The sequence below is a fragment of the Quercus suber genome, unplaced genomic scaffold (genome assembly GCF_002906115.3).
Source record: "Quercus suber isolate HL8 unplaced genomic scaffold, Cork oak 2.0 scaffold_40, whole genome shotgun sequence".
Taxonomy (NCBI): Eukaryota; Viridiplantae; Streptophyta; class Magnoliopsida; order Fagales; family Fagaceae; genus Quercus; species Quercus suber.
Window position 1 is genome coordinate 1,859,054 of NW_027069505.1, and position 14,190 is coordinate 1,873,243.

The window sequence follows — 14,190 nt, forward strand, 5'->3', positions numbered from 1 at the left end:
TTTCCAAACAGTATGAGCAACCTCAATATTAGAGATTCTCTTAAATTCCTCCATAGAAACAGCGTTAAAGATGACATACATAGCTTTGCTATTGAACCCAGCTGTTTCTTTTTGAGAAGTTTGCCACTCACTCACAGGAGTAGTGGGCCTCTCCCATCCGTATTCAACGGAATTCCAAACCCTCTCATCAATAGATTTCAGGAATGCTTTCATCTTTACTTTCTAATAAGCATAGTTATTCCCATCGAAATGAGGAGGAATAACCAGAGAGTGTTCGTGTTTCATGACAACAGGGGTCAAGGATCAGCTCAGAGATCAAAAAATCTACAACAAGAGAGCTACCTGCTCTGATACTACTTATTATGTTTTTAGACCCCTTTAAACACAACAATCGAATTAACCTAGTTTATTAGCCAAGTGATTAACTTAGTCAAATTATACAAATCTAGGTTAACACAATCAAATAATCATATCAAGATATAAAGCAGCAGAAATATAAAGAACACAAAGATATGATCACCCAGGAAAACCAAACCGGTTAAAAACCTGGGGAGGATTTAACCTAGCTATCTTCAAGGTAAACTTGAATCCACTAATGAAAGAAATGAAGTTCATACAAAAGGACTTACAAGCATCCACACTTGACTTCCTAATGCTACACACTAGTAGAACTTACTGACATGACCACGTGCAAACTCCGAATTCATGGACTCCTTCTTTCTTGGATTCTTTAATCAAGTACAAGCACTCCTGCTTGTGCTTCTTTAAGCTCCAATGGCAGCAACTGAGTTGATCATCAAGGTGTTGATAATATCTCTATCTTGAAAACCTTAAGTTTATGTGAAGGAAAGCTCCTCAAAAATTTCACAAGAGATTCACACAAACTGCAAAATATGAGCAACAATACAACCAGAGCAACTCTCAAAACGTGGCTAGGGTTTTGCCTTATATACTTAGGGCAAAAACATAAAACCCTAAACGTTTAATGAGATAAGGCTGAGTTGGAAATTCTGCAAAAAAAATATTCTGGCCGACTTTGGATCGATCGAGTCTAACCTTCGATTAATCGAGCCAGGCCGAAATGCATTAATACATTTGCAGCCTCTCGATTCCAACTTTACATGAATTACACAACTTTGAGCAAGCCTAAACAAGACTAAACATATTGTTTTAATCATGGTTTGCCAACATTATATATTAGAGTTCTAAATACATCAAATCTTAAGTCTTTAGAACCTAACAAAGTTGTTTTTAGAAAATGTTACTTCGCCTGCATATGTAAAGGACAATGAAGGTTTGTCTGCTTTCCACATTGCGGCCAAGGAAGACAATGTTCTTGTAATGAAAGAACTCATCACAGCTTGTCCAGATATCTCTGAGTTGTTGGACACAACAGGGGTTGGAATGCTCTTCATGTTGCTGCAGAAAGTGGAATGCGGGAAGCAGTCCAATTTTTTGTGGAGAGACCAGAACTTAAGGGTCTTATCAACGAGCAAGACGAAGAAGGAAATACACCTATGCATCTTGCAGCTGTCGAAGGATATTACAAAGTTCTCTTAAAAATGGCAGGTTGTAGAGATGTTGACACAAATGCGACAAACAATGAGAGCTTGACAGCAATGGACCAAAATTGGTTAGGCGTAGAATTAAGAATCAATCTAAAGGTATGTCTCTTTTGTCCTACGGAATGGTGTATTAATGCACTATAAGAATTTCGAACGAAGAAAAAGCCCAAATTTTTGCTTTTCATCCAGTATTAAAAAGAGGGTTAATTTGGTGGGGGAGGGGGGGGGGGGGGGGGGTGGTAATTTAATTTAAAAATGGAAGTTTTTAATAACTATTTTTCACATGGTTAAAGGTTAATAGTAACTAAACTAAAACTACAAAAGGAGGGCACCTATCTCCTTACCCATGCCAAGACCTCTCTCATCTATGGGTTGAATCTCTTGTCCATGAGTTGAATCTCCAACATTTCTTTTGTTAAAGGAGGGAAGAATCTGGGCAAGAAGGCTTTATGTTTATATAAAAGAGAAAAACAATAACCTATTATTCCTTGTAGAAATTTATGCAACATCAATTTTCGACTCACGTGGATTGTCTAATGTACCATATGAGAGGGTTTTTTTTTTTTTTTTTTTTTAATGGTTCCTTCCCTATGATTTTTTTGTTTATTTAATTTTAAAGAATTGGTATAGACCTTAACAGGACAAAATTGCTAAATGCTCTTTTTGGGCAAACTAAGCAGTGTTTTGCCATATTTTTCAAACTAATTAGGGAAATGTCCATCTTTTGAAACTCGATTTTTTCAAATTGCTAAATGCTCTTTTTGGGCAAACTAAGCAGTGTTTTGCCATATTTTTCAAACTAATAAGGGAAATGCCCCTCTTTTGAAACTCGATTTTTTCAAAATCTAGTTATAAAAAAAAAAAAAAATTGGAACCCTATAGCAGCGTTTTTAAGGACCTATAATGACGTTTTTAGGACCTATAGTGACGTTTTGTAACTTGACTTCCATTAAATCGAGTTATAGGCAATTTTTAGAATTTTTTTTTTTATCTATAACTCAATTTCATATAAATCGAGTTACAAAACGCCACTATAGGTCCTGAAACCGTCACTATAGGCTCCTTAAAAACGCCACTATAGGGCCTAACTCGATTTTGAGAAAATTGATTTTTAAAAGATGGGCATTTCTCTAATTAGTTTGAAAAAGATGGCAAAATGTTGCTTAATTTGCCCAAAAAGGGCATTTGGCAATTTTTTCTGACCTCAACATTATTGGACTAATCTACTCTCTGCCTATGAGATAGCTTAGAAACCTTAATAGCATGGTGTATGAAACTTGGGATTGTAGGATTTACGGCATGTTTTTCAAGTCTATCGAGTCCATTGTTGTAGACTAATATGGGTTTCGATATTGAGTTAGTTCAGCATGTGTTGTATGGGTGTTTACTAGGTCCCAAATCTAGCCTATGCTATAGGTTAAGGTGGATTGTATAATCAACTATAAGGAATTTAAATTGTGACCAGACCAGCTAATGATTTTGGATATTGCGCATATGTGACTACAAAACCAAGAAGAGTAGACTTGCTAGCACCATTGAGGAGAAGTTATGGTCACAATATCTCTAATGTATCAATTTTTAGGAAATATGAAATTATGGATTATTTTTATAGAATAGTTTGAAAGAGTTATACATTGGAATTTTGAATGATTAGGGTTTATTTTTTATTTTTTATTTTTGAATGGAATTTTTGTTGAATATTTTATTCATTTGTTGCCTTTTAAAATACTTTGATGTTATTTAGCTAACTTTTATTGTTGTTATTAATTTAGGCTTTTGTTGATTTTTATTTAAAGGGTTGAGGATTATGTTTTGGGGTCAAAATTATTTGGCGAAAATACCACTTTGGTCCCTATATTTTGGCGTTATAGTCAAATTGGTTTCTAGATTTTGGTAGTAGTCAATTTGATCATTATTATTTTCAAATTGTAATCAATTTAGTCCCTACATTTTGGTAACATTCAAATTGGTCAATGATATTTTTAACTTGCATTTAATTTGGTCTATGTTATTTTTAATTTGCAATTATTTTGGGTCAAAATCTGAGTTTGTTTCTTAGTTGCTTACTTGATATGTGTCTCCACCGAAGTTGAAAATTGGTAAATTTGATTTGTATTTTTGTGAGGGTTGCTAAGAAAGCGTAGGAAAAACTGTGATTTGACGATAAAGACCAAATTAACTACTACTAAAATGTAGGAAACAATGACCCCAAAATTTAGAGACAAAAATGACATTACTGATGGATAAAAAAATAATGTCAGTGGTGGACTCATTTTAAAACTAGTAGTAACTTGCCACTTAGAATTTGTTGTGAAATTGACATAAAAATGTTGAGAAATTAGCATTACTCTATTTTGTTGAACTCAAATTCTTGAGATTGGGTAATTATAGAATACTCCTGGAGTACCATAAATAAACACTTTCCTCTCTTACATAATTATAGGTCTCACTAATCTAATCTAATCTAATCTAATATCTATCTAATACTATATATAATAGCAGAAGCCTTTGAGGAGGTGCTGCCACGTTAGGAAAAAAAGCCACTTAAAATTCTGACACGTATACAACTTTAAGTTAAAAGATCCACACGGTGCACCGTCTTGGGAGAGTCTTATAAAAAAACAATCCACTAAAAAAAAAAAAAAAAACTCAAAACAGACATATGCTGCAGAAAGAAAAGGAGAACCGAGAAAGAGAATGATGGAGAAAGAAATCTGATCTGTCATAGATGGTGGAGAGAGAAAAATCTGAGAAGAAAGACAAGCTTTGCCACCATTAGGCCACTGTGCCCTCCACCGGTATGGTCTCTGTTTTTTTGTACCAAAGGTTAGTGTACTCCCTTCCTCTTCAAATACTGTTTTTGTAGTTTGAAAGATTAAAAATCCTCACCATTGCTTTTCCTATTCGAATTAGAATCTTAAATCTTCAATATTTCTATGTTTTTGAATTCAAAACCGACAGTTCCCTTACTTAATTTTCTAGGGTTCTTCTTTTACACCTTTTAAAAAAAAAAAAAATTAGATGGGTTGATTCTCTTTCTTTGGATGCTTGGTTTCAAATTATCCCTCTAGAATTCTTAATCCATGTTGCCAATTAAATTGTGAAAGGTTGTTCCATACACATCTCAAACTCTAATTTTTTTTTTTTTGGTTGAATGGATTTAGATTTGATTTGTTTTTGTTTTTTGTTTTTGGGTTTTCTATCAAAATGTTTGTTTCCTCAATTTTAGATATTTTCTTTTGTTTTGTTTTGTTTTGTTTTGTTTTTTTTTTTTTTTAAGACTACAGAAATCACTAAATCATTGACATTAAATAAGTGTAAGATTGAAATCATTGGGTATTTCCGTTTCTAACATTTATTTTCCTTCTTCAATCTTATTTTAGGCTTTTCCTACCGGAATAGCACACACCAGATAGAGTCCGTAAGGCATACAGAGATAAGCGTATACCGTAACCGGTAAAGTTATTGTTTTTTTTCCTTTTCGTTTTCAAATTTGGGGATTGAATATGATTTAGGTTTGAATTTCTTGGTTGGATTGGTTTAGATTTAGTTATAGTTAGTTTTGGTTTTGGGTTAGGCTTCCATTAGCATGCCTCTGATAGGAAAAGCAGAAGCCTTTTCCTGCAATTAAGGTTGTGTTGCCATGTTAGCAAAAAAGCTCTCTTAAAAACCTGCCACGCTCCCAAAAAAGGAAAGCCCAAAAAAAAAAACCTTGAAAACTTATAAACACCATTCAAGCAGTGCACTATTCAAGTGGTGCGATTGTGTGAAGACTTAAAAACATCAAGTGGTGCAGTCATTGCCAAACGCACGCATACAAATACAACCCTCCCTCCATTGTTTTGGATGTTCATTCTAACTTCTCCTACCAATTTCCCTTCCCTCTCATTCCCTTTTTCACTGCTTTGTTTGTTCTCTACCCTGTCACTTTTCTACCACTAGACTTAGGCCACCAGAACAAAAAACTTGCTGACTCTTCTCAAAAAAAAAAAAAGAAAGACTTGCTTTACGGAGAAAGAGAACAGAGAATAGAGATCAAAAAACCAACCAGTTAAAAGCTTAAAAAATGAAAAGCCTTGAGATTCAGATGTAGAGAGGGAGAGACATAGTTCGTAAGCCACACCAAGGCTTGCGAGCACCATCAGTTTCTTGCGTCCAACCGTTTCCTCACCATACTCAGACCACCGGAATTGCAAGGACACAGAAATGCAATCCATAAGGCGCACCATTACCATCAGATCATTGGAACTACCACCAATAAATTTTTATTTTTATTTTCCTTAGAAATGGGAATGAAATATGACATAGTTTTGGGTAATTTGGTTGGATTGATTTATATTTAGGTATTTGGGCTACATTAGGTTCTAATTTGTATAAGATTAAAGAATAACCTTGCAAGTATTCTTTATGCTGTCGCCCCTTTTAAGCTCTCTCTCTCTCTCTCTCTCTCTCTCTCTCTCTCTCTATATATATATATATATTTTTTTTTTTTTTTTTTTTGAGAGAGAGAGGGAGGTAAAGATGGAGGAGTACAAGGAGCTTGACATGGTTAACATAGAAAACACCAACAACGCCAATGGAGCAGTAATGCGTTTTCCTTTTCTTTTATTCGATTCATTCATACCCCTTAACATCAAGCTTTTTGTTGTTCTAACTAATGCAATCTGATCAAAATTACCCAATCAAACAAAAAGACAGTATTTTGGGACACCCATTCCAAACCAAACTGGCGAATGTTTTCATAAAATGATTTCAGAGAATAAAAATGGTTTATCTACCTTATTTCACTAATGTTGGTATTGGCATATTGGTACTGAGACAGTATTTTAGATTGGTCTATTATTGTTGTTGTTAACCATCAAAATTCATGTGGTTGTTTAGGTTTGTGTTGGTAGTAATAGTTGTAATACATGCATTTTCTTTGGTTCACGTGACACCAGCAGCCTCCATGAAACCAAGTGTTGTTGTTTCTCTTACACATACACTAGATGTTTGATTAAATTCCTAAGTTATTTTTTATTTTTTTGTTTTGTTATTCTAGAAGTCATAATACATGGAGATTGATAAGGAAGAAGGTAAGTAAGGAATGTGATGCTATGTTATTGATTTAATCAAGGCAAGATGTATTTGTTGGCTTTCTTTTCTCAATATCATTTTTTGTGGGATGTAAAAACTTGACTGGCTAGGTTGCTTATGCCTCTAGACAATTATAGAATTTTGAACAAAAATTACCCAACTCATGATTTGGAATTGGCTGCTGTAATTTTTGCTTTGGATATGATGGTAAAGTATTGAGTGTTAATAATAGGCCTTTGGTTACAAAATTGTACACTTTCAGTTTACGTTTGGCTAATTGTGAAAATAAAAATGATTAAAGCAGGAGGGAGTGGATGTGGATGACATAAAGAAACGGTTGAAGGAAATGGAGGAAGAAGCGGCTGCACTGCGTGAGATGCGAGCCAAGGTCGAATCCCATTTGGTTCTGCAAGGTTTTTTCTTCTTTTGGTTTTTTGGGTTTAATTTCACAATGTCAGAGATTATGATTTTTTTTTTTCCATCGATTTAATTTTTATTGAAATTGATTACAAATATAGAAAATGTTAAAGATTGAAGTAGTATTATTATATGGTTTGGAGCATATGCCTCAGATTGGTGTAATGGTTTCAATTTGGATATGGCCGGAAAGAATTTTAGGAAATAATCTTGGGTTCTAAGGGTGATAGTCTTTTGGAGTCCCAAAATCCCTATAAAAATTTTAAGGACTATCAATTTTAATTATTTGAGATAATTCTTTATCCAAAATAATATATATATACATATATATATATATATATATAGGACAACACCTTTAATTGGGAAAAAAAAAAAAAAATTCCCAAAAAAAAAAAAAAATTGTGGATGACTCACATTATGAGGATAAGCTAAGAGACTGGGCACCTCATTTTAGAGAAAAAAAAAATGGACCACTGTTTTAATGGTAAGTTACGCATCCCTCCACCTATAAGGCTATAACTTATAAGGGAAGAAAATGTCAATTGAGATTGAGGCATTGAGCTCATTGGCGTAAATGGATGGTTGTATCACTTTATATCAATGATGATGAAGATTACATTCACACATATCTTGCATTCCATTCTTGAAAATTAATTGAGAATCTGTTTGGTAGTAAGGAAAAAAAAAATGAAACAATTGTTTAAGGAATTGCAACCAGTTCTGAAGGCTCTCTTTTTTTTTTTTTTTTTTTAAGATTACATTTGTTAGCTTACTTTGCTAATCTATGAATTGTGGATTACTTCTGATATTTAAATACCATAAAATTTCAGCAAGTTGAGGTGACAAGTAGAGAATCTGATATGCAATCATATGAGAAAATTCAGTAATTTCAAGGCTTTATGCGGTACTTAACTCAATTGAGATGATTTCTTTTCAATTTGCGAATGATGAAAGTTTATGATTTAACTAAATTATAGTTTAATATACCAAGTTATTTCAGACATTTTTCTTGATCCTCTCATACTTTTAAGGTCTATTTTGGAAGAGAATGATGGGTGGCAAAAGCTTATAAATTGAGAGCTCATACATTGAAGAAGCCACAATATCAGGTTATATGTCTTTAGAAAACGTTGATACTTGGTCTTACTATAGTTTGATAGTACTACAATTTGATGGTGGGCATGATATTCTATGTTTATTTCAGACTTTTGGTTGTGCTATAAAGTAATATGTTCCCCTTTAGTGCTTCTTTTAGGTACTATTTATCTATTTCATCATGTTATTTACCTCATTCGATGCCTTTTATGTTGTAACGTATCATAAAAAATATTCCAAAGTTATTACTTGAAATGTTGAATACCAAAAGAAAGTTACAGTTGTATGGTTTTTAGTAATTTTGTTTAGCAAGTCAATGTCATTAAGTTTTGTGATAGGTTATTTGCAAGATTAGTAAACTTACAATCCTATTATGTAATTCACAACTTAAATCACAAAAGGTATCCATTCATGATTAGAGAATAACTACCAGAGGCACAATTGCAATTTGATTCTGCACACCAACTTGGAGTCTCATTGAGTGTCTCATTTAGAACCTACAATTTATCATTATATAAGCATTACAAAAAATGTATACACGCACACACTCTCAAAGAGATGTCATCATTTTTAAAAACATCAAAACAATTCTCCTTGCATCCTCTCAAAATAAAAGTAATACTTATTTAAGTTCTGAAGAATAAATCTATTGAAATGGTGTTAATGGTCACCCTGGATGGATTTTTTGGGAAAATTTCATATGTATAATACAATTGGTTAGGTAGATTAGGTAATAATCATTATGAGTTGTGTAAAAATGGCCATATTGATCATTATTGCTTAGAAGTTAATCAATATCTAATATACATTTTAGTTGATTTAAGAATCATCAAGATCTATTATTGCTTAAATTCTATGAATTTTTTATGCTTTTGGATGGTGCCTTTTGTATGGATGCTTGACTTTTATACTAATCTTCAATGCCTACATTATAATGATTCTTAGTTATTTAAGTTGAGTACCTCTATTTATCCTAGCCAAGGACTGATGATTTATTATTTAAGGATAGCAACATATTGGTAATTTATTCAAAAATTGGCATGCATGATTTACATTAATTAAGCAAGTGTTAGATTTAACAGATGACTTGATCAATTAGGAATAATAACACCAAAGCTCTAGATGGAGTAAGAGTTGCTACTCACACTAGGTGAATATCGATTATAATTCAAATTATTCTTATGTTTGTTTGTTACATTGGTATCTCAACATTTTATAGCAATAACATGCTTAAAGCAGAGTTATTTTTGGGTTTGATTTACTTAAAAGATATGTAACTATAAATCTCTCTCTTAGAAAAAGAAGGATTTCAAATGGGGTGTTATGCATGTGGCTAAATGAGCAAAGATACAAGGAGCAAAGCTTTTTTAGACAAACAGCTCAAACTCAACAACAAAAAAAAGATGGAATCTTGAATCTCGCCTTTTGTTTAGGGTACTTTCTATATATATATTTTTCTTTAACATTCATTATTATTTCATGAAGTCCTTAAGTCTCTCATTCTCTTTGGTGAATGATGTGAAGGTGATGTACTTTTGTTAAGATTGAATGCTGGTATTTTCTTTTGGAATGTTTGGAGTTATTATGTTTAGATTATTTAGCGTGTTTTCCTGCTTTTTAATGACATTGGAGTTTAGCCAAAAAAAAAAAAAAACTGAAGAACCAGTGACTGCAGAAAAACCAGACCCCTACCATATATAAACCCATTCCCAAAAGCTTCAAAACGTCAACTTTTTACCTTTTTTACTCAACCTTCAACGTTTATCATCTTCATTTTCTTAATCTTTAGCTAGTATATCTAATAGGAGAAGCTGAGAGAAATTAAAATTAAAATTCTAAATTAGATTTCTAATTTTGCACCACGTGTCTTAAATTATTTTTTCTTAAAGAGTTTTATTTCTTAAATTTAGAATCAAATGTGAGACCACATTATAAATATTCATCCAAGTGAATTATTAAGTACAAAAACCAAAGAGTATAGAATAAATGAATTGTATATAAAAAAAAAAGTGCTTCACAATAACTTTAAAAAAAAAATGGATAATTTACATTTTATACCTACTAATATCCTTACAAAATTTTTTAAAGAGTTAACAAAATATAAAAATGACTATCAATAGTATTTAAATTATATATATATATAGTATGTTGTTTATATAGGTATATACAAGGATAGGCTGTAATAATGATGATGTTTGAGTTTGAAAATATTGTTTCATAAAGTTGTTAAAGTGAAAATTCAAGTTCCGGAATTTTCTAAGTGAAAATTCAAGTTTAAGCATTTTCAATTGGTCAAAACTTTGGCTCGATCGATCGAGATGGTAAAGAAAAAATCTTGGAGTTTTTGGATGACTCGATTGGTGCTTGATTCCTATTTGACCGATCGAAAAGAGCACTCGATCGATCAAAAGTCGAAAATCAGGATTTTTTTGTAGAATTTTCTAGTGACTGTTCAGTGTGTTTAAAGAGGTTTCAAGCCTTGTGAACTATTTTATGAAACATTTTAACTCTCTATATGTGTCTTTTGATGAAATCTAACCCTATGGTTATTCTCTACAAAATAGTAAGTTAGAAAGAAACACAAGAAATCCTATGGTCATTCTCCAAAATTATTATCTGTAGAACCCAACATCTTTGTTGTATTTTGTGGACAAATTTGTGATAACCCTTTAGCAATAATAGTGTGGGGGGCAAATATTATCTAAGAAAAACGATATTGTGCATCCAAGTTATCTATTTTTTATTTTTCTTTTGTGTTAACCTTGTTATAACATTATTACTTTGTATTATATCCTCAACATAATATGCATCTTATTGTATATCTTTAAATATATCCATGTATATGCATGAAGTTACAAGCTAGTATATATTAATAGGTAAAACTTAGAGAAAATCTAATTAGATTCTATAATTGAAGTTCAATTTTGCATCATGCGTTCTAAATTATTTGTTTTTAGAAAGATTTTTATTTCTTAATTTTGGAATCAAATGTGAAACCATATCATAAATATCCATTCAAGTGAGTTGTTGTATACAAAAACAAAAGAGTCTAGAATTAATGAACATAAAAATATTTTTAAAAAATGGACAACTTACATTTTCTACCTAATAACATTCTTACCGGACTTTTTAAAGAGTTAAAAAAAAATAGCTCTCAATAATATTTAAATTATATATATAAGATTATTATACTATGTATTTTAATGTGTATCTTTTAAGTATATCCATGTATATGCATGAGATTACAAGCTAGTCATGATAAATTGCAAACCAACAATGCCCTAACCAACCAAAGAAAATGTGATTTGTAATGATCATTGTAGAAAAGGAGGACTGTGCTCTAATTGGCTTCAAACTCAAATTCATCCACATGAGAAGATCAATATGCCATTCAATCCAAAAGTCATTCATGATGTGTATTTATAAGATACTTGAATAATCTTGTTATTATCATTTTTCTTGTATTTAAAACTTGATTAAGAAAGAATTTTTGTATTAACATATATAAATTATGATAAGTAATTATATTTAGAATTTTTATATTGTTATTATACATAGTACACAACATGGTTAAAATATTCTATCAAAAGATCTTTCTGACCTCTTTACGAAATATGTTAATGAGTGCTACATTAAAAAGTAGCAAAAGTTAATAAACAAATATTAAGGCTTTAACTTAAAATTGCTAAGCTCTTTAAAAAAAGTTGGTTGAATGCAATAAAAAAGTCAGCATTAATAAAACATAGTAGCTAAATATTTGTTGGTTTAAGTAGTTTATGGATAATAGAGTAATATAAATAAACGTAAAAATTAGATAAAATAGTAGAATAAAATTTATAAATAATGCCTAAATATTGATATAATTTTAATTTTTAATTCTGACCCATTTTTTCTTCGCGAAGTCAAGACCCCAATTATTTCCTCTACTCCACACTCGACAGAGACTCCACAAGCGCACAAGCTTCGCTCCTCTTGCCTTCGTTGGTTCTCAGATTTCTCTCTTTGAAATCGGGGGCAATGTCGGACAGCAAGAAGTCAATTGGATGGGGATATTTACCTGATGAGATTCTTACCCATATTTTCACTTTCCTACCTATCAAATCCATTATCATCTGTGCCTCTGTCTCAAAAACCTGGAAATCCCTAATCAAAAACCCAACTTTCATTTCCACCCATCTCCACCACTCCCACAACAAAAGCCAAAACCTCTTCCTCCTCTTAAACATCTCACGGAATGACAGAGAAGTCTACACATTGCATAAAGAAGACGATGATCCTGATTTCACTGAATACGCCAGCTTTGATTCCCCTTTCCACGGTCCACACCTTCGGCACCCCCATCACAATGTCGTCGGTACTTGTAACGGCCTGCTCTGCCTTTCCGATGGTTCACCCTATTTCGCTAAAGAGTTATTTCTCTGGAACCCTTGTGTGAGAAAGCTTCTACAATTTCCTATTCCCCGCGACACCTTCAATACACACGGTTTGTTCCAAGCGTCTTTTGGGTTTGGATTCGATCCGAAAACTAACGATTATAAAGTGGTCAGGATTCTCTCCATATTCGGTGGTAGTCCTTTGGACTTTGGAAAGTCTCGACACGTGGTCGAGGTTTACTCACTCTTCGCTGGTGAATGGAGAATGCTTAGTGCTTCTGATTCTCTGCCTCTTACATACGCTATAATTAGTTCTGGGCCACCGGCATTTGCCAATGGAGCACTGCATTGGATTGCTTTCAGTAATGATAACAAACAGTTTGTTTTGGTGTTCGATTTGGGGGACGAGGTCTTCCGCCAAATTCTGCTGCCGGAACTTCCAAGTTATACAGAGGGGATGATGTGGACTCGTGTTTCCGTATATGGAAATTCCATTGCTGGGTTTCAAAGAAGGGAAGGGAGTGGTCCGATGAATATATGGGTGATGAAAGAGTATGGCGTTGCATCCTCGTGGACAAAATTTTCATATCAATGTCCAAGTCTGGGAATGCTCCGACCATGCCCAGTTGGCTTTAGGAGGAATGGTGAGGTTGTATTGGAAGACAATAGAATTGGTGAGGCTGTATTGCTAAATGATAGAAGAGGGCTCATCTCGTGGAATCCAGATAGCCAAGATGTTAAGAATCTTGAAATTAATGGATCTCATAAGACTTTTTTTGGTTCTTTTGTCGAGAGTCTAGTTTTGCTCGACAAAGCCACCAAAGGTGTAGTTACATACTGAAGAAAAACAGAAAATCGGTAGGATGCTTCTCATGTTTTTATTTATTCTTTTAATGGGTTTTTTTTTTTTATTTTTTTTTTTTTTTTTTTTTTGGTTCTTTATATATGCTTGACATTGATCATACTGCGTATTGATTACCTAAATGGCTTTATCTTCAGGATAAATAGCTTATCAAGGTTGTGGTCACTCTTATTATATTGAGATGATAGTTTAGTGCATAGCATGTTAACTTAAAATTGTTTCATTTCAAAATCTTTAATATAATCGTTTATTACTTATAAAATAATGCACTTATAGTTCTTAAATTCTTGCAGGACCTCATACAATCATGGTTGGGAATGAGTTCTAAATGAGTAACAGACATTAATTCCGCAAAAGAAAAGATTCAACAAAACTCTTTGATGGTGTTAGTTTCTTAGTACTGAATTAGTTTATTATGTCAAAATGGCCTGTAGTTGTTTTATGTTAAACTCCTTTTGTGGCTACACCATTGTAATATTAGTATTTTCAATGATTTGCAATTTGGTTTCAATGTATTCACAGAAATGATTAAGCATTTAATTTTGTTTGCCATGCTTGCATTAAGATGAAGATGCTTGCCAATGCAGTGTGTGTAAACAAGGATATACTGCTCAGTTGTGTTAAATGTCTTTTTACTCTGTCTACTAGATTTTTGTTATACCTGTCTAATGGGTCTAAAAGTCTCTGTTGATAAGAAGTTAAAGGGAGAAGAAAGAGGGGGAGGGGCGGGAGGGTGTTGGCGACTATTGCATATTACATATCACCCATCTAATAAGAGTCTTGTTGGGATACATTTTAAATA

General features: G+C 32.6%; 1 protein-coding gene across 7 annotated transcripts; it reads left to right on the forward strand.

Moving 5' to 3' along the window:
* The first annotated feature begins 4,894 nt into the window (after nt 1-4,894).
* Nucleotides 4,895-13,970, forward strand: LOC111996587 (F-box/kelch-repeat protein At3g23880). Of its 7 annotated transcripts, none has more exons than XM_065771202.1 (7): nt 4,895-5,021; nt 6,946-7,054; nt 7,889-7,962; nt 8,090-8,167; nt 9,450-9,587; nt 12,056-13,384; nt 13,682-13,970. In XM_065771202.1, exons 5-6 carry the CDS (start codon nt 9,481-9,483, stop codon nt 13,365-13,367), a joined length of 1,419 nt encoding a protein of 472 aa, XP_065627274.1. In that variant the 5' UTR covers nt 4,895-5,021; nt 6,946-7,054; nt 7,889-7,962; nt 8,090-8,167; nt 9,450-9,480; the 3' UTR covers nt 13,368-13,384; nt 13,682-13,970. The 7 variants fall into 7 exon arrangements, with proteins under 7 accessions (XP_065627274.1, XP_065627275.1, XP_065627279.1 ...); XM_065771203.1 differs by having other exon boundaries at nt 4,949-5,021; nt 8,059-8,167; XM_065771207.1 differs by having other exon boundaries at nt 4,949-5,021; nt 12,061-13,384.
* Nucleotides 13,971-14,190: the final 220 nt, after the last annotated feature.